We start from the raw sequence: 21538 nt of genomic DNA on the forward strand, positions 1-21538 counted from the left end.
AGTCAAAAAAATTAATATGGAATAAAGAAATTGCTGTTCAAAAGTTTGGGATCATTAAGATTTTTAGACATTTTTTAAAGAAGACTCACCAAGGCTACATTTATGTGATCAAAAATAAAGTAAAAACAGTAATATTTTGAAATATTATTACAATTTAAAATAACTGATTTCTATTTTAATATGTTTTAAAGTGTAATTTATTTCTGTGATGGCAAAGTTAAATTTCCAGCAGCCATTACCCCTGTGTTCAGTATGGAAGCCCGTTTCTGCCAGTGAATAAAAAAATTCGGAGAAAAAAAGTCTGAATTGTGAGATAAAAACTTTTGCAATTCTTGCTTTTCCTCGCAAGTTTTTATCATGCAATTGACTTAATTTCTCAGGATTACAAGTTTATATCTCACAAATCTGAGAAAAAGTGTCACAATAATGAGTTTATATCATGCAATTATGAGAAAAAAGCCTGAATTGCGAAATGTTAACTTTTTGAGAGTCAGAATTGTGTTAAAACGTCACAATTACCTTATTTTATTCAGAAAACTTTTGTAACAATGTTAATTCTGTAACAGTGTAAAGTCATTACTGTCACTTGTGATTCAAATAATGCAGGCCTGCTGAATAAAAGTAATTTAATATTAATTTAATAGTAATAATATTTTAAGTAAAAAGAAAAAATCTTGCTGACCCCAAACATTTGAATAGTAGCGTACACAAATTACAGTGACTTTCTTTGAAACCACTAATTTCAGTGATTTTCAGTGGTTACTGATTGAAAGGTTTTTTTTTTTTATATCAATATTAGTTCATTATTTCATATTTTAATCAGTCAATATTGGAAATGTAGTTATGCATACTCATTTACCTTTTTTTTTTTTACATCTAAATTATCTTTGCTGTCATCTAACATCCTATTAAATTTCATCTTTAAAACACCTAACCATTTAATAACGTAAAATAAAATCTTTAGCATATCTGGCAATGAATGTCCATTTGTTTCAATGCTATTACAGTATATACTCTGTTGATATACTCATTGGCAAGTTTAGACAGAAATCAGACAAAGGCATCATGGGACACAATACTTTACTGGAATGTTAGAGGGACAGCAAGTGCAAAATGAACAAATGTAAATAGCTTCAATAGCTAATCTACAACACTGTGTAACAAACAAATAAAATGCCTCCACATTCTCAATGTGGCTCAAGTTTCTTTTATACTGAAATTGTAACAGTCAACACATAAATACGTCTTTACATCCACAAGCCACAAATAAGATGACAATTGGCTGCTGCCACCTTTTTCACAGATCAAAACAAGGTCTCAGGCATTTCAACAAGTGGACACCAGGTAAGCAAAATTACAAGACAAAGAGCAACACTAGTAGATGTATTTGTGGAGTGATGTTTTTAGGAGTGAGAGAAAAAGGTGTTACTGCATGGTCCTCAGGTCAGAAGCCAATGTCAAGTTGAATCCTGTGCTCAAAAATGGCAATAATAAGCATGATGCCAAAGCCTAGGAGTATCCCAGCATTCTGCAGGAGGAAGAAGCCGTAGTGACTGAAGCCTGCTTCGCTCGCGTCATTGTGTAACATCTCAGGTACCTACAAGACACACAAAAAAAACAATTTTAAAGATCACGGTTTCAATTAGATTAACACGAATGGCCACAATGTGTACAGTTGAGGTCAAAAGTTTACATACAGAATCTGCAAAATGTTAATTATTTTACCAAAATAAGAGGGATCATACAAAATGCATGTTATTTTTTATTTAGTACTGACCTGAATAAGATATTTCACATAAAAGACACTTACATATAGTCCATGAGAAAATAATAGTTGAATTTTTAAATATGACCCTGTTCAAAAGTTTACATACACTTGATTCTTAATACTGTGTTACCTGAATGATCCACAGCTGTTTTTTTTTTTTTTTTTTTTTTAAAGTGATAGTTGTTCATGAGTCCCTTATTTGTCCTGAACAGTTAAACTGACTGCTGTTCTTCAGAAAAATGCTTCAGATTCCACAAATTCTTTGGTTTTTTTTATATCTGAAGAGTTCAGATGCAAAACCAGCTAAAAGCCATCTCGGTCAAAAATGAGATAATGATACTGAGTGAATGCTCCTGACACACAGTATACGTCCATCAAATACTTTTACTTCAAACTTGCTAAATTTCAGCCTCAGCCCAATCAGAAGTACCAGTACTTACATAGAAACCTACACAAAGTAGCCAGAAAGAAATGCTCATTTTAAAGAAATACGTCAGATGGATTTAGAGGCTTTTGCATCTGAACTCTTCATTTGAACCCTTTCCTACAATGACTGTATGATTTTGAGAGCCATCTTTACACACTGAGTACAACTGAGGGGGAGGGGGGAGGGGGGGAGGGGGTAGGAGGGGGAATTTGAAGTTCAGGCTAAATGCAACTTATTTAGTCTTTTAGGGAACATGCAACGGGGGGAGGGGGATTTGAAGTTCAGGCTAAAATGCAACTTATTTAGTCTTAGGGAACATGCAAGTATCTTCTGTAGCTTCTAAAGGGTAGTACTAAATTAAAAAAAAATAAATAAATAACAAATGTACACATTCATTCTGTTCAAACGTTTTTACCCCTGGCTCTTAATGCAGGGCCTTCTACTTCTGGAGCATCAGTGAGTGTTTGAACCTTCTATAATAGTTGCATATGAGTCCCTCAGTTGTCCTCAGTGTGAAAAGTTGGATCTCAAAATCATACAGTCATTGTTGGAAAGGGTTCAAATACACAAAAATGCTGAAAAACCAAAGAATTTGTGGGACCTGAAGGATTTTTCTGAAGAACAGTGTGTTTAACTGTTCAGGACAAACAAGTGACTCATGAACAACTATCATTAAACAAACAAAAAAAAACACAGCTGTGGATGATTCATGTAACAACATAGTATTAAGAATCAAGAGTATGTAAACTTGAATGGGGTCACCTTTATAAATTCAGCATTTTCTCTTGTCGACTATATGTAAACGTCTTATGTTAAATGTAGTACTAAAAAAAATAACACGTATGAATGATCCCTCTTATTTTGGTAAAAAAATTAACATTTTGCAGATTCTGCAAGGTGCATGTAAACTTTTGACCTCATCTGTATGTTACAAATAAAAGGGTTTATTTACACACACACACACAAAAGATTTCCCTTAAAAATACATATAATTAGATATGTTACGTCATAGGACGTATATATATATATATAATTTTTTATTTTTTTGTACTCATGATGGTTGTTGTTGTTGTTGTTGTTGTTGTTGTTGTTGTTGTTGTTGTATTGCGTGCAATGCATTGTACGCAGTTTCTCTCTCTCCCTCTTTCTCTCTCTCCCCTCTCTCTCCTACTGGCAGCGCTTGATTGGAACCAGCTGCAGGAAATTGCGCAGCAAGCGGGAGCGTTTGAATACGGGGAAGCAGAGCAGTATGGAAGTGTCTGTTGAGAGCGCGTGCTGAAGTTCCGTCGTTTTCGTCCTCTGTCTCCTGCCCCAGACAGCACTTTTCTTTGTCTTTTGAATGTACCGAATTGCCAATAACGTTGTTGCGAAAACCTGGTTGAATTGCTGTGTGAGTAGGTTGCGCCTACATTGAAAGAAAGATTTGTTTCCCCTGTATCTTGCAACGGTACATTTTAAGTTTGTAATCAGTTATTCGTTGTTTCTTTTGTTTATTCGTTATTTGTAAATAATCTTTCGTTCCTTTTTTGAAGCAAGTAGGTTGGGGATTGCCTTTTTTTTTGGTGTAAACTTTTTCTCCTGGTTTTGGTGAGTTAAGGAGTCAGGGAAGTCTGCTCCTGTATTTCTTTTGAGATTTTGTTTTTGATAGGTAATTTAGTCCTAACTCCTTAGTTTAGTTTTCCTTTTGTTTGTTTTGTTGGCCTTGATCCCCTTCCGAAGAGATATGCTTCCAATTCTTTTGATTTTGTTATAATAAATTTTGTGAAAACTTATCAAAAATCGTGTTGTTTCGTAATCATTGTGAGCTGGGACAGGAGAAAGAGTGTTGTCGATCTCAAATTTACCTCTCTTTATTTTCCTTGTCACCGGCCTCTCCAACCTAGACTGGTGAGGTCGTGACAATTGGGGGCTCGTCCGGGATTTGAACCCGGGACCTCTCGCACCCGAAGCGAGAATCATACCCCTATATGTGTTGAAGATAGAGGAACAGTGTTGTTTTGGAGTTATTTGTATAGTATTAATATTATGAATTGGTTTGAATTTACTCATTTTGTTAGTTTTCTGGTTTCATTTATATTTCAGTTTTGGTTTTTCTAGACAATAATTTAGCGCTTCAACTTAAAATTATTTCAGTTTAGTTTTTCATTAAATATTTCATTCTATTTCAGCTGTATTTCAATGAACAAAATGTTTTTAATAATTTTTGCAATAATAACCCTGCTAAAGATGTAATATTTCTAGTAGAAAGTCTTTTGAATCTCCCTCCTCAATTACAGCATTTATCTGTTTCTATGCCACTCACCATGTCCACGAGAGCGACATACATGAATAACCCAGCCGTGAGAGCAAAGATCCACGTGGCAACGTTTTCAGCATAATGACCGATCAGAATGCCTGTGATCATGCCCAAATATCCCATCATGGCTGAGAGCAGATTGTACAAGATGGCCTGTCGTACTGACATACCCGCCTTCAGTAAGACCGCAAAATCACCTGTGTAAAAAAGGAGGATAAGGCAGGCAAGTTGAAAAAAAAATATAAATATTTTCAAGTAATGCAATGGACAACAACCTGACTTCCGATTCCTCAGCCAATTCCATATACTGATACATTTCTAAACTCAAATAAAACTGTCAACATGATGACAGACAATGTCTTACCAAGCTCATGAGGAAGCTCATGGCAGAACACAGCAACTGAGGTACTAAAACCACTGGACAGACCTTCTGTAAACGCCGCCCCTGAAATACAAAATTGCACATAAAATAATTAACATTTTGATTCTGCAAGGTCTATGTAAACTTTTGACCTTAACTGTACATGCAAAAACAGGTTGTGATAAAAGTGCACTAGTAAGTTTAACCTAAGCCTTCATAGTGGAAACTGTTTTTTTTTTAACACTTATATTGCAAGTCTACGGTTTGATTAATTATATGTGTGTGTAAAATTTACCTATGGCAAGTCCGTCACTAAAGTTGTGAAGTCCGTCTCCCATGATGACCATCCAGGCGAGCGTGGCCACGCCGGCCTCCTGGAAGTGCTGAAGCGAGTAGGAGTGTGTGTGTCTGTGCGTGTGTGTATGCGGGTGGTGGTTCTGGGAGTGGTGGTGATGCAATATGTGGTGATAGTCATGGTGATGATGATGCTGCTCGTTTGACTGGCCAACGGTGTCATGGAAGTGGGAGTGGCATTTGTTTTCACAGTCAATGTCATTGTAGAGCTCCGCCCCCAACATCACCTCCTCTTCCTCTGCAGTGCCCCGCCCATGTGCACTTCCACCGTTCGTTTCAGCACCTGATGTTATAGAAATATCAAAATCAAGTTTCATTTTGACTGCATAAACATTAACAAGCATCAAAAAAGTTTAATTACCTTCAATTGTTTTGACGTCATTGTCTTCTAATGATGGCAGTTTCTCAGATTCCAGATCTTCTGTGACGAGATCAACCCTCTTCTGCACCTACAAAACATACAGATAATACTTTAAAGGAGACCTATTATGCTCCTTCTTACAAGATGTAATATAAGTCTCAGGTGTCCCCAGAATGTGTCTGTGAAGTTCAGCTCAAAATACCTCACAGATCAATTATATCATTTTGAAAAATGCCTAGTTTGAATAGAAGCAGAAACACGCTGGTTTCGTGCATGTCTCTTTAAATGCAAATGAGCTGATGCTCCCCACTCCATTTTTCAGAATAGAGCTGTGCCTTTACAGCTAGTAGCTCAGATACTCTGTTTAGTTTTGATCATCATGTCTATTGCGCTGAAATTATGTTTTAAAACCATTAGTTTAAACTTCTGATATATGTTTTTCTGAGCATACACGGCATACGAGTACTAAACTAAGTTCTCTTTTGTGTCTTATTGCACTTAAACTGTCAAATGCACACAAGTTTGTTAAAAACGCACGAGTCACAAAAATAGTCGGTTATGTTTGTGAAGATAATCAGCTAGGAAGGAAACTGCATGTTTATCTTAGATCTATGACTTTTGAAATGGCTAAAAGTATGTGAATTACAATATCTTGTGTTTGCACATTTTGCTGACCTTCTGTTTTTTGTCTTTGTACATTTTGCCAAGGGTCAGGAAGTGTTCGATGAGGAACATGATGTAGACTCCACTCAGAGCTGTGAGTCCTGTCCACACAGGCCGAAGGGAATCCTCTTCCATCTCTTCGCCATGGTGATGATGCTCAGAGTGGCCATGGTGGTGATGACCCTGAGACTGAGAAACGCCAATCAAAAGGTCAATAAAAATTGCAAAATCTAGAAAGAAATGCATACACTACTGTTCAAATGTTTAAGCTTAGGAATAAGCTTAAATAAAATTTTTGTTTTTTGAAGAAATTATTGCTTTAATTCAGCAAGTATGCATTAAATTAATTAAAGGTGACAGTAAAAGACATTTATAATGTTACAAAATATTTCTGTTGCAAATAAATGGCGTTTTTTTTTTTCTTTCTATTCAAAGAATCCCCCCAAAAAATGCACTACGGTTTTCTCAAAAAATATCAAGAAGTGCAACCATTTCTGAATGATCATGTGACACTGAAGACAGCAATTAGGCCTTAAAGGGATAGTTTACCCAAAAATGAAAATTCTGTCATTAATTACTCAACCTCATGATGTTCCAAACCTATAAGACCTTTGTTCATCTTTGGAACAGATATTTTTGATGAAATCCAAGAGCTTCCTGACCCTGCATAGACAGCAACGCAACTGACACATTCAAAGCCCTTTTACAATACATTTTATGCACAAAGAAAACTAAAATAATGACTTTATTTAACAATTTCTTTTGTTCCGTGTCAGTCTACATCAGAACGCCAACTTCTGCGTCTGCAGCACCACATACTCTGGTGAACGCAAGTCAACGATTGGCACGAAAGAGAAGAAACTGTTGAATAAAGTTGATGTTTTTGTTTTTTTTACAAAAAGTATTTTCATAGCTTCACAAAATTATGGTTGAACCACTGATGTCACATGGACTATTGCAACAATGTCCTTACTACCTTTCTGGGCCTTGAACGTTTCAGTTGCATTGCTGTCTATGCAGGGTCAGAAAGTTCTCGGATTTCATCAAAAATACCTTAATTTGTGTTCTAAAGATGAACTGAAGATGAATCTTACAGGTTTGCAACAACATGAGGGTGAGTAATTATTGACAGAATTTTCATTTTTGGGTAACCTATCCTTTTAAAAACAACCAAGTACTAAATTCAAATCCAAGTTTGTTTCTTACATGTGGTATGAGGTGGAGGAGAGCATCTCCGCTGAGAGTTCCCACTGCAAGGGCCACCAGGAAGCTCAGCAGGAAGTTGAAGCAAACTCTGTTTATGAGTGGAATCAAAACCACCCCAACTAATGCCAGTAAACTGATTAAAGTAATGGAGAGAAACCCTCCAATCCAAGCTGTAACACAAACACATTTATTAGACACCACCCCAAAGACCCACTTATTTTCACATTAGAAGGACACATGCTTGTTATTTTTGTGTTATCAGTCAATATTAGACATTTATGTATGATAATTTCCTCTATTTTAGATTGCCCTTGTATTTACCAAAAAAAAAAAAATTGTATTTAAAAACACTTGTTGTAATATAATAATGAATAATGCATAATAAATATGCAACTTAGCCTTGTTAATATCTAGTAATAACTCAGATATTAAATAACCCATACTTACCAATGGTAATTGAAGCATTCCTTGGGCTTCTGCCATTAGTGTGATTGTGATTGTGATGATGATGGTGGTGGTGGTTGTGATGATGGGAATGATCTGGAAAAAAGTTAACTGTTATACAGATTCTTTACAAAAACACGGCTTTATGTAAATTGCATCCTCAAAAGCTCACCTGAATGGTCATCATCATGCATAAGGCAAGAACTGGAATCAATCTGCATGAGAAGGGCAGGGCACAGGTAACTAAAGTCCTTGACAGAGAGACCCACTTCCTTTGTCATGCCATGTGACTGCAAGATTGTGGAGGCATTTTGACACTGAAAGAGAAAAGAAAGGACTTTCAAAAGTCTGCGGAAAGGTTTAGAGAAAAACAGCGTAACAAAGTTAAAAAATATATTTAAAGAAAAGATAAAATCAAATCAAAAGTAATGTAATATAAAATGCAAATAATGCAACTGTTTGTGTACCGGTAGACTCGAATGGTCAAGTCCATCGTGATCATGGTCATCGTGTGCATGAGTGGGTGTGTCCTCAGTCTGGTGCGTGTGGTTAGACTGTGTTACATTGCTCTGGGTGGAGTTAAAGGGGGCGTGGTCCTGCGTTAAATCATAGTCTGCACTACGATTGGTCCGGCGTGATTTTGTGACGTAGGAGGGCGTTGTCAAAGTTGTGATCAAGTCCTGATTCATCTTCATGTAGAGATTATGATGAGCATCCGATTGGCTTTTCTTCCCCGAGGCAGGATCAGACTGAACTTTTGGGACGGGGTCACTCTTTTCCACATTATGGTCAATAACCCCCTTCTTGTTGTGGACAGGATGTGCGTGCATGGTGAGTTTGTCCACATGAGCGTGTGCGTGATCATGCGTGTGCGTGTGATTGTGTTCGTTGCTGTCGTGATGCACCATCACTTTTCGGATGCGGTCTAGCCCCACCCCCTTTAGTAGGTTGTACAGACCTTCTAAGGAAATACTCCCATTTTGCCCGTATTTGTCAAATAGAGCCTGTAGGTGGCGCTGCTGTGCCTGTTCTGCCATCTGACCATCAGCCGGGATGGCCATTGACTTGCAGCCTGAACCTGCCTGCACTGAACACGCCCACGGCAATGTCAGTAACATTACTGGAAAGAGGTATGGCCACGTTCCAATCATACTGGCATCCTAAAACAAAAAAAAATATTATGGTTACTATTACTTTATTACTATACTAATTACTTTTATTTATCAGGGATGCTTTAAATTGATCAAAAGTGATGATAAAAGACATTTCTACTGTTACCAAAAAATTCAACCCGGCCGTTTTCAACAATCATTTCTAATGTTACTATTCATCAAAGAAACCTGTAAAATTCTACTCAGTCATTTTCAAGATAATAAGGTAATAATACTAATAATTGTTTTTTGAACAGTAAAATATTAGAATGATTTCTGAAGGATCATGTGGCACTGAAGACTGGAGTAATGATGCTAAAAAAAAATCAGCTTTGAAATCAAAGGAATAAATTACATTTTAAAATATATTCAAATAGAAACACGTTATTTTAAATAGTAAACATAATTGTACAGTTTTTGCTGTACTTTGGATCAAACAAAAGCAGGTTTGGTGAGAAAAAACACTGTTCAAAAACTTTTTTGAACTACAATTAATTGAATATAAATTCAACAGTGCATATGCACAAATAAAATCATGATTTCAATAACTTAAACTGCTAAATGCCAATTTAGGGGGGGGAAAACAGAAACACCTAACCATGCATACCAAATAAATAAATAAATAAATAAAATAAAAGAGCATATTTTGGGTTGCCTATTAAACATGTTAAGATGAAATTTCATACATAGATATTTTGTCCTAAATACACTTCACCATATGTGACCCTGGACCACAAAACCAGTCTTAAGTCACTGAGCTTTATTTGTAGCAATAGCCAAAAATACATTGTATGGGTCAAAATTATTGATTTTTCATTTATGGCAAAAATCATTAGGAAATTAAGTAAAGATCATGTTCCATGAAGATATTTTGTAAAATTCCTACTGTAAATGTATGAAAACTTAATTTCTGATTAGTAATATACATTGTTAAGAACATTATTTGAAGAACTTTAAAGGCAATTTTCTCAATTTTTTTTTTTTTTGCACCCTCAGATTTCCTGGTTTTTAAATAGTTGTATCTTGACCAAATATTGTCCTATCCTAACAAACAATACATCAGCGGAAAGATTATTTATTCAGCTTTCATATGATGTATTAATCTCAATTTTAAAAAAAATGACCGTTACGACTGGTTTTGTGATCCAGGGTCACATATGTGAAAAGAAAAGAAGGTTGTCAATGAAAGGTGTTGCGGAAGACCCATATTTGGACATAGTTTGGGCGTGTTTTATGCAAATTACTAACCTTGAGTATGCAGTCGCTTATCTAAAATACTTTAGAAACATTAAATTTTAACATTAAATTTAGAAACACTAAAACGTGGTATTAGAACGAGATTAACAAAAAACAAATTAACTTGCGTATGCACATGTTGTGAATTACACGTAAATACTTCTTGAGAACTTCTCCGTGCGTATAAACACGAATAATCCACGCAATTATTAGTAAATGAGATCCAATTTTTTTTTTTTTTTTTTTGGTTATATTGTACAGAAAGTCTAACAGACCAAAACCATTGTACAACAATATACAAATTAAACAACTACCTACAAAAGCACCAACTAGGTCTCAAAAACAAAAAAAAAAAAAAACGTCATTAGTTACTCTTATTCAAATTCTTCTAAAAAGTGTTCACCTGACTTTCTATTATTGTGATTTTTGACTGAGGGAAGAAGTACCACAAGCCTCAATCAGGTGAATTTTGCCATATTGCACTTCTATCACTGATGTTTCTGACACGCTACATCACTAAACACGCCGCGCATCACTGACTCTTGTTTACACACCGCGACAAATACAACGCACGTCGTTTTTATCATAGTAGTGACGTTTCTTACTTGGTTGCAGGTGGGTTTTGTTATTCTGAGATTCCGAAATCACTTCTTGCACATTTAACAGATGCATCAGAAGTGATGTAGAAGAACAACAGGCGACATGAGGCCTATTGTTGCTTCCTTTCTGCACAGCGAATTTCTCCCATCCTAATTGTATGTTTACACGGATACGGGTCTCATCACACATCAATACCACTTTACTGCTTACCGGGAGTCCACACGCGCACCACACTCGAAAGTAAGCGCGTTCTGGACGGCGATTCTGCACACAACACCACGAGCACTTCAACCAGACCGTGTGCAAAGAAACGTCATCATAAAAACCGGAAACAGCGCGAGTGTCTTTTATTACACGGAGGATGGCGAGATTACATCTCTTCCCTGCCATTCCCGAACTAACAGTTAACGGGAAAAAAACATTAGACTTACCGATTTGATGTGATTAGACCTCTTCTTACGAATCAAAAAGAGGACACTCCGAGACCGAGTCTGAGGATTTTAGAGAAGGGATTTTTTTTAGAGAAGTGTCGGAAGCTGATTTTATTGGTTTAGATGTAGTCACATGACCGCGTAGTCGTTGATTCATCTTTAGCCAAACCTTCTAATAAAACAGTATTTAACATGGTAAATATTTGTTGAGGGCTTCATTCGTGTTTGACAGAGAGTTAATCAAGAGAACTGTTTCGAAAAAGATCTTGATGACCAATATTTTTAACAGTTACAACGGTCACGTTACAGTATAGGTAGCTCGTCTGTATTTATCCTGATGTTGATAAGTTTATACATGTACTGATAACCATGCTGTGGCTGAACAAGATCCCTGAACACACACACACACCCAGCAACAAATCCCACACACTGATAGGTTCGTGTTTACACACGTGTTTATTTAGGCTAGCTGTTTGGGGACATGCAGTCTGACCTAAAAAAACCTGAAAAAAAAAAAAAAAAACAAAAAAAAAAAAACACATGTGCTCTGCCAGCAGTTTTCCAGAGGTTCTGAGAGATAATTACAAAGATCTTTTTTTTTTTTTTTACCAATTAAATGTTTTTGAACAGTAAGACTTTTAATGTTTGCTCACCAGGCCTGCATTTATTTGATCCAAAGTACAGCAAAAACAGCAAAATTTGTATTTTTCTTATTTAAAATAACTGCTTTCTAGTTGAATATATTTTAAAATGTAATTTATTCCTGTGCATCATTACTCCCGTCACATGATCGTTCAGAAATCATTCTAATATTCTTATTTGCTGCTCAAAACTAGAAAAAAAAAACTACTTTTCAGTAGAATTTTTCAGATTTCTTTGGTGGATAGAAAGTTCAGAAGAACAGCATTTATCTGAAATAGAAATCGTTTGTAACATTATAAATGTATTTTTCTTCACTTTTGATCAATGTAAAGCATCCTTGCTAAATAAAAGTATTAATTTCTATCATTTCTTTCCCCAAAAAATTAAAATTATACTGCCTCCAAGCTTTTGATTGGTATAGTGTATAATGTTACAAAAACTTTTTATTTCAGATAATGATTTTTGGATCTTTCTATTAATCAAAGAATCCATCCTGAAAAAATGTACTCAACTATTTTGATAATAATAATAATAAATGTTTCTTGAACAGCAGATCAGCGTATTAGAATTATTTCTGAAGGATCGTGTGACACTGAGTAATGATGCTTTAAATTTAGCTGTGAAATCACAGGAATAAATTACATTTGAACATATATTTAGGAAAGCAGTTATTTTAAATATTAAAAATATTTCACAATATTACTGCTTTTGCAGTATTTTGGACCAAATAAATGCAGGCTTGGTGAGCAGAAGATACTATGTAATAACAATAAAAATCTCACTGTTCAAAAACTTTTGACCAGTAGTGTATTTTTATTATGAATTTTAAGACAGTCAAAGTGTACTGTTTTGAATTTTTAATGTGAAAAGCAACAAATTTCGATTTTTGTTTTTCTTTAATGTTTATTCGATATTACAATATTACAATAATAGTGGTTGGAGAAAAGACACACTCTTAACTCTTAGCCAATACTTTCCCAGTAAAATATTGATAAAGTGTTTTGGCTTTTGCACAGTAAGAATATAAAATTATTTAATCTGAATCTTTGTTTTCTTTTCACACTGTAAAAACTAACAAATGCCCTAGGCTATAGCTAACACTTTTTAGTTCATATAATGTACAGCAATGTGTTGATCTTAATTATAAAAAATTACCAGTGTGTGGGCTACTGTTTGCTTATCCCTTTATTAAAACCATAGTTGAGATAGCTTGATTTGTATGTATGTAACTATTGATTTGTATGTTTTTTGTTTGTTCGTTTGTTTGTTTTGTTTTTTTGCGCAAGATTAATACGGGAGATGTGCTATAAAGTTTTTTTTTGTTTTTTTTTTTGGTAAGGTTAACAATTTTTTACAGTGTACACATACCGACCTTTTATATATATATTTTAATAATTAATCAGCTGTGTTTTCATTTGATATCTGATCAAATCCATCGCATATATGACCATCTAATCTCTTCCTAAAATAATAAAAAAGTGTTGTATGGTATTATAAAGACGTACGATTTTATCAAATTGCATTCAAATGTAATTATTTTATACTGTTACTGTAAAGCCAAAGCAAATACATTAGCGAGGGAAATATATTATGGAAAATACTGACTGTATTATGAGGCTATGTTTTGCACTATAACGGTTTCACGTGACCACATTCTAGTCCGTGCCGTTTTGTTGATGTGGAATCTTGTATCTCTCTCCGTCTCCCCTTCTTCTCTCCGTTTCTGTGTCCGTCTGTTTGTATGTTAGCGTGGATGAAGGGTAGTGAAGGAAACTGAGACAGTCTCTGCGCCGAGAGACACTATAGGATAATTGGAGCGTGTGAGCTGGTGTGATGCATCTTAAGGTATCGGGTCACTGGCCCTTCTTTCAACCCGACCGATGACAGGAAGAAATGAGCCACGGCAAGTGCAGCATCAGCTTTCATGTGAATGAACAGTTCCGCGTCATTTGGCATATCCTCGTATTCAGCCGCATTATGCCCGGTGGATCGTGCGCTGCAGGTGCTGGATGCTGTCTCGCGATGTTCTGGCTGCTGGTCCTCGTGCAGATGCCCGGGGCCCTGACGTCCGACACGGATAGCGATTGTTTGTCTGAAGATGACAAAGGATGTGAAGGTGCGCTGAACACATACACGTCTTTATTTAGCCTACTGGTGGGGCGGACCTTTCATAAATTGAAAGTGTTTTTAAATTAAGCTGAATCTAATCTGAACCATTAACGTGCACTGGCATTTTTACAAATATGTATACTAAATAATTGTACAAATGTAGCCTAGTCTCTTTAAGTTCATAGGTTTTAAGATGTTATAGTTTATGAAAATCTTTTGCTGAAAAAAAAAAGAAATTAGTAAAATGTACACTGTAAAAGCAAAAATCTGTGACATTTACAGTAAAATACCGGCTGCTGTGGTTGCCAGAACTTTACCGTAAAAAGATCAGCATTTTAGCTTTTATAGGCTTAATTTTAATTTGCAGTAAAAACTTTTTAATTAACAGATATAATATTAATAAGTTATACTAACCTATTCAAATACTAATGCCTGTTTTTTGCTATTATAATACACTGATAACCACCAACAGGTGGTGATGAGAAAATCTCATGATGAATCAAAATTAATTACAAGTGGCTTTTCCAAAAGCTCTGAAGAGAAATGTATCCACCTTTTTCTTCCCGTAAGAGCGGGCGCGGCCATTTGTAAATATTATGGGTGTGGCTTCCTTCTCATCTGCTTCTAGCTATTATTAACTGTACAAACAGATGTTTTGCTGTTTGATATTGCAAATTGGTGTGTCTTACCATAATATTTTAATGCATTATCTTAATTATGAGCACACTGGTTTGTAGTACAAACAGTTTAGTTCAGTTCAGTTCAATTTTATTTATATAGCACATTTAAAAACAACCATAGTTGACCAAAGTGCTTAACAATGTCTGGAAAAAACTTACACACAAACAAGCCAAATACAGTAAAAAAGTCACAATGTCTTAACTTGAAATAAAAGCTAAAGAATACAGATTATTTACGGTAAAAGGCAGTTGGTAGTGAAATAATGCAATAAATATTAATTTAACAACATTAGATGTAACACTCATGTACACAACTGACAAGAAAAAACTAACAAGAAACATATTTTAACAAAAAAACAAAACAAAAAACATCAAATATTAAGTGTCATGTAGGTAATTCTGGGAATGTCAGTTTAAGTTTTTTTCACTGTAAATTATACAGTGACTTGTTCATTTCACTTCCAAATACCATAATTTAACAGTATTTTAATGTAAAATTGCATTAAATGTAATTACAGTTATTCACCTTATATAATAGGCTACGGACTCTTACTATAACCAATTAACAGGTTTTTACAGTAGCATTTTTACAGTTTTTTATTGTTAATATCACTGTACACTGTAAAAATGACCATGAATTTAAAAGTAAAAGACTGTAAAAAAAAGCTACAGTAAAAAAAAAACCCTGTTAAATGGGTAACAGTAAGTTCCCCTACTATATTCAGTGAAAAACTGTGTTGGACATATATTTTACGGTACTGTTTTCAGAAGTGAAAAAGAATGTAAAATTTACAGTGAATAAATGTCAATTTAAATTCCTAATTTCGTGCATTACATTTCAAATTCGATGTGTTGGTGTTTTTTTGTTGTTGTTGTTTTTGTTGAAATATCTGTTTCTTTTTTTTTATTATTAATTTTGTACATTAGGGTCATATGTTACATCTAATGTTGGTAAATTAATGCTTATAGAATAATTTCAGTTTCGTGTGTTACCATGATGGTGTTCAGTGTTTGTGTGAATGACACTGTGCACTTTATATGTTAAAAGTGTCACAAGTGTGACAATACAGACGAAAATAAACAAAAATATGTACAATTTACATGTACAATAATGCAGGATGTTTTAAAGCAGTTTATTAGTGGAGATTTTTTGAAGTGCATGATAATAGTAAACAAAAGTCAGAAGCAAATAGTTGGGTTTACATTTAGGTTATCTTTGTTAGCTTTGTGCATGTTGTATTTTCCCCTCATGCAAATTAAATTTGATACATGTTTGGTGTAATTTCGTGGTTACATTTTTAACCTAAATATTTATTAAAAGGGTAATTTGTAATTTGTGGGTCTGGCTTCCGGTCTCATCTGCATCTAGCTATTTTAAGCTGTACAAGACAGCTCGTTTTGCTGCTTGATGTTGTAAATTGGTGTGTCTTACCATGTAATTTTAATGTATTATCTTAATTACAAACACACTGGTTTGTAGTGCAAACAGTTTTACCATTTCTTTTTGCATGTTTACACTTGTGAAAAGAGATGAATCCTTTTATAAAGCTTCCCCACTTTGTCCTGGTGAGATAAGTATCTGTAATTTAGATTCAGGTTGTACTTTCTGTGTGGAAATATACATCCACACACATGCACATGATGACGTGTGTTTTGTTTTAGGTCTGTCTGAGAAGAAAAGTGACCTTCACGTGTGTGATGAATATAGTTGTTCTTTTGGAGGAATATGCAGGTACAACGGATCACACCTGGAGTGTCTTTGTCTGTATCAGGTTTGTTTGTTCTGCTGCAATGAATGATGCTAAGCTCTTAATTATTGTCTTGATTAAGACTGTGACATAGTGACTATCTAATGCAGCTTTTAGGATTAAAGTGTTTGTTTCTTTCAGTGTCCACAGAGCTTTGCTCCAGTATGTGGATCCGATGGTAACACATATCATAGTGAATGTTTTCTAAGACAAGCTGCCTGTGAACAGCAGATCACAATCAACATAATCACAGAAGGACCCTGTCACCCCGGTTAGCAAAAAACACTACATCAAACATTTCATATGTCATCCAAGAAGTTCATGTTGTTTTTTTTTCTTCAGTCGAAAAGAATTTTCCAGGATTATTCTCCAAATAGTGGACTTCAGTGGTGGGCAACGGTTGAAGGTCCAAACTGCAGTTTCAATGCAGCTTCAAAGGGCTCTACATGATCCTAGGTGAGAAATAAGGATCTTGTCTAGTGAAACAATCTGTGATTTTCTAAAAAAAAAAAGTAAAATTATATACTTTTTAACCACAAATGCTTGTCTTGCACTGGCTCAACCTCTCACATTACGTAATCCCATTGGAAAGGTCACATGTGATGTAGGTGGAGGTATGGACCCAGTGTTTACAAAGCAAACGTGCAAAGAACAAACAAAAAGAAGTAAAACTATGATGTTGGAATTATTTTTTAAAAATGACAGATTGTTTTGCTAGATAAGACGTTCAACCTGTTGGCTCCCACTGAAGTCCACTTTATGGAGAAAAATCCTGTACTGTTTTTCTTAAAAACCTTCATTTATTTTCGACTGAAGAATGAAAGACATGAACATATTGGATGACATGGGGTGAGTACATTATCAGGAAATTTTCATTCTGAAAGTGAATTAATCTTTTATTAATATACTCACCTTTTTTTGTTATACTAAATCATTGCTTTAAAAAATGTCAGTGAGGGGGTCAGAAACAGTACTGAACACACACAAACTGAGCTAATTTTGTCACGTAACTAAAGTTTGAATTGCATGTTTTGTCAAGTTATTGAACTTTGTTTATTGAATAATTACAGTGTGTAATACAGAATTTTAAAACAGTCATGGCATTTTACATGATTTTTATCCTTTTGTCAGATGCTGAATCGGCATCAGGAGATACGGGTATGTCATTTTCTATTTTTATTACATATGTTCGACTTCTCTAAATCTTAGAGTTGACTGCAAGGTTCAGAACTACATTTAGCCAGTTAACAACTGATTTATAGAACCAAGTCTTAACTTTTTATTTAACTTTATTTTTTGATAATGCATTTCACACAGATGTACATCACAATACGAAAGTAAAGGGATAGTTCACCCAAAAATGAAAATTCTGTCACCCTTATGTCGTTCCAAACCCATAAGGACTTCGTTCATCTTTGGAACAAAAAATGAGATATTTTTGATGAAATCTGAAAGCATTCTGACCCTCCATAGACAGCAATGCAACTACCATGTTCAAGGCCCAGGAAGGTAGTAAGGACATCCATAAAATAGTCCATAGATGTCATTAGTTCATTTGTAATGTAATGAAGCAACGAGAATACTTTTTATGAGCAAAGAAAACAAAAAATATGCAAGGGTTGGAAAGCTCTCAGATTCATCAAAAGTGTCTTAATTTGTGTTCTAAAGATGAACAAAGGTCTTACAGGTTTGGAACGACATAAGGGTGAGTAATTAATGACAGAATTTTAATTTCTGAGTGAACTATTCATTAGATCTGTCTGTAGCCGAACAGAAAATAATATGTGACATTCAGTGCAATATTCAACATTATGTAAGCCATGTGTGAATGTCTGTGTGTAGATCTGGAGAGTTCAGGACTGGACCCCAGCAAATTCTCAAAGTGTTCTAGCTGCAAGTTCGGAGCTGAGTGTGATGAAGACTCTGAAGGCATTTGGTTAGTTAACGTGTTTTGTGTTTGTATACCACAGTCCAGAAGTTCAGCCGACTCCCTTGATGTAAAATATTTATTTGATGTTAGATGTTTACATGAAGTACCCCCATATTTTAGTAAATTCCCATTTGTGAAACCCTGCTATAGAGGCAAACATGAAGGTAACATGAATTTTTTTGTGCAGGTGTGTGTGTAATATTGACTGTAGTGGATACAATATGAATCCAGTGTGTGGATCAGATGGACGGTCTTATAGTAATCCATGTGAGGTCAGAGAAGCATCATGCTTGAAACAAGCTCAGATTGATGTCAAATACCTTGGACAATGTCCAGGTAAACACACACACACACACACACACAAACAAAACATTATCATAGAGATGAATATTTATTGTAGATACAATATGAATCCTATAGATTCAGTGGATCCAGTGGGCGTAGTCAGTGTGGGCGGAGCAATGCCCTGTGCTGAAATCAACAGCAGCTTTTGTGTGCATGGAACCTGTGAGATGAAAAATGGCCTGGCAACGTGCAAGTATGACCCACAAACATGCACAAGTCATGTATTGTAGCAAATAGCAAACTGAATGTACAGTGCATTTTGCTCAATGATGGTCTTGTTGTTTAGGTGTAATGTGGGGTTCTCTGGTGTGCAGTGTGAGCAAAGAGACTTCAGTGAAATGTATGTGGTGCCCAATGGACAAAAGCTTCAATACGTCCTGATTGCTGCGATCATCGCTGCTGTACAGATCAGCATCATCATCGCTATCATAATATGCATCACAAGGTAAAATCACATGCACACAAGCATGCACCAAATAAATGGTAATATAGAAACAAGCAAACATGTCACACACTTACCTGTCCTCAAAACTGTCGCTTTTAGGATTCATCCAAAAAAGCCACGAGGTCGTCATCAGAAACAGAACCCGGGTCACTTTCACAAAGAAGGAGGCCGCAGGACTGTATAGCTGCTAACTGCTTAACACAAACAACTGCACAACTATCTTTTAACATTTGTATTTCAGTGGCCTTATTTCACCCTGTCACTAAGATCTTCTTTTATTTTAAAATCTCAACATTCCGTTTTCTCTCCCTTTCTCAGTTTTGCCTTTTGTTATCTCTCTCCCTCACTTTCTTCCTAGTTCAAATGCAGTATATCCACATGGTGAAATGTTTACATTAGTAGATTATTACATTTATTGAACAAAATATAAGTGATTCTTTCCATGCAAAACATCCAAGCATGATACTAGAGTGTTTGTATGTATATTTTTGAGGAAATTGTTTGCTGTTACTTTCCTAAGCTATAAGATGACTGGAGGACAATATAACAGGCCTAAAAGTCCTATAGATTTACACTGACTAAGGGCCCTGAGCAGGGTTGCCAAGTCCCTGTTTTTTTACACAGAAATGGGCTACGTTGTAAACTGGTAGGAAGCCTTTGAGCTGTTTATGATCATGTGCATAACATGACCAAAATGATAACAGTTGAGGTAAATTATATAGTTTAAACAACAGTTTACAACATAGCCTAATTCAGTGGGGAAAAAACAAGGACTTGGCAACCTTGGCCCTGAGCCATATAAAGGGACCAGATTAACACTTTGTGGTGGACTTTTTTTTACTTTGGCCAGTAAGCATCCACCCATAAGCTATAAGATTTATGACTGAAGGACAATATAACTGGCCTAAAAGTCCCATAGATTTACACTGACTGAGGGCCCTGAGCAGGGTTGCCAAGTCCACGTTATTTCCACAGAATTGGCTACGTTGCTTATGATCTACGCTGTTTATGATCAATGTGCATAACATGACCTGACATAAGATAAAAGTTGAGGTAAATTACATAGTTTAAACAACAGTTTACAAAATAGCCCAATTCTGTGGAAAAAATGCGGATCTGGCAACCTTGGCCCTGAGCCATATATAGGGACCAGAATAACACTTTGTTGTAGACTTTTTAAACTTTGGCCAGTAAGCAAGCACCCAGAACACCCTAACAACCACAGAAACATGCAAAAAAGAAGAAAAAAAACTCCAAGAAAGCCTTAGCAACTATGTCCTATCAACCACATACATTTCTATTTCTATTTATGCCTTCTATCCACCTTATTTTAAGCGTAAGAGTGCTTGTGGCCATTTTTAACTCAAATGTGCAAGGCTTTCTGTGTTATTCTTCCAGTTATTTTAGCTGTACAAAAATGGTCTATTATGCTGCTTGAAATTACAAACCAGTACAAACCAATTTGTTATCATATTTTGAATGAATTTATGTGATCATAAACACACTGGTTTGTAGCACAAATATTTTTACAGTTTATTGCGCTTTGTTACTCTTCTATTTTTTTTTTTTACACATAGTGGCTAATATCAGAAATCTTGCACATCCACAGAAAATCTGCATAGAAAAATAAGGTGGATAAAGGTGGGAAAAACATTGCAATATTTTAATTTCGGCAATAGAGCAAAACAAAAAAAAGTTTTATAGCAGCACAATCTACAACCAAGTAAAACAAACCTCTTAAAACTGAATCAGTGTAAAGCGGGTTTTCATAATGTGTGACCGTGAAATTCTGTGCATTTATCAGTCTTATAAAATCAGTTTGTAAATCAAGTGACTTGTTATCATGAGAAGGTCTGTATAATTTTGCATGTCAAATCTGTAAACTCAAACATTTATAAAGTGAGTTTAAAATAAAATGTCATGTCTTTAGTGTTTTTTGGGTGTTTGTATTTCTAATGTACTAGTGTGTTTTCTTCAGTGGCTCAAAGTGCATGCTGGGAGATGCAGTTTTCGAATGTCAGGCTGTCTGAATGTGAGGTCAGAGGTCAAAACACCAATGCGAAACACCTCCAAGGTCAGTTTACACTGTGTGTGTGTGCGTTCCACAGCTGTTGGCTTCAGTTGAGTTGACGGTATGCCACAGGGGGGTGGATTTATAAAAGTAAGTCACATTTGCGCTCTAGATCAATGCCGGTGTCATTTTAGCTATTTAAAAGCTGAAAGAGTAACACATTTTATGCATATCAACGAGCCTCCCTAATGCACACATACACACTATACGGGAATGTTTGAATTAATGGGGCTTTCCAGTGCTTCTGTGATACAGCTTCCAAAAATGTCT

At 35.4% G+C, this 21538-nt stretch overlaps 2 protein-coding genes across 5 annotated transcripts; one reads left to right on the forward strand and one right to left on the reverse strand.

Moving 5' to 3' along the window:
* Positions 1-1063: 1063 nt before the first annotated feature.
* Positions 1064-11422, reverse strand: slc39a6 (solute carrier family 39 member 6). Of its 3 annotated transcripts, none has more exons than XM_051092788.1 (11): positions 11299-11422; positions 8348-9040; positions 8053-8197; positions 7884-7976; positions 7437-7606; positions 6243-6419; positions 5568-5655; positions 5148-5489; positions 4856-4936; positions 4498-4688; positions 1064-1597 (listed from the first exon to the last, which is right to left on the reverse strand). In XM_051092788.1, the coding sequence occupies exons 2-11, from the start codon at positions 9029-9031 to the stop codon at positions 1445-1447; spliced, it is 2124 nt and encodes a 707-aa protein (XP_050948745.1). In that variant the 5' UTR covers positions 9032-9040; positions 11299-11422; the 3' UTR covers positions 1064-1444. The 3 variants fall into 3 exon arrangements, with proteins under 3 accessions (XP_050948745.1, XP_050948734.1, XP_050948754.1); XM_051092777.1 differs by lacking the exon at positions 11299-11422 and adding an exon at positions 11078-11264; XM_051092797.1 differs by lacking the exon at positions 11299-11422 and adding an exon at positions 10873-11062.
* Positions 11423-13590: 2168 nt separating this feature from the next.
* On the forward strand, positions 13591-21107 carry tmeff1a (transmembrane protein with EGF-like and two follistatin-like domains 1a). 2 transcript variants are annotated; one of them, XM_051092968.1, is made up of 9 exons: positions 13591-14056; positions 16392-16501; positions 16619-16748; positions 17609-17635; positions 18320-18413; positions 18595-18743; positions 18828-18945; positions 19039-19197; positions 19297-21107. In XM_051092968.1, exons 1-9 carry the CDS (start codon positions 13834-13836, stop codon positions 19379-19381), a joined length of 1095 nt encoding a protein of 364 aa, XP_050948925.1. In that variant the 5' UTR covers positions 13591-13833; the 3' UTR covers positions 19382-21107. The 2 variants fall into 2 exon arrangements, with proteins under 2 accessions (XP_050948925.1, XP_050948917.1); XM_051092960.1 differs by having other exon boundaries at positions 18595-18945.
* The last annotated feature ends 431 nt before the right edge of the window (positions 21108-21538 follow it).

The sequence above is a fragment of the Labeo rohita genome, chromosome 2 (assembly GCF_022985175.1).
Source record: "Labeo rohita strain BAU-BD-2019 chromosome 2, IGBB_LRoh.1.0, whole genome shotgun sequence".
Lineage (NCBI taxonomy): Eukaryota > Metazoa > Chordata > Actinopteri > Cypriniformes > Cyprinidae > Labeo > Labeo rohita.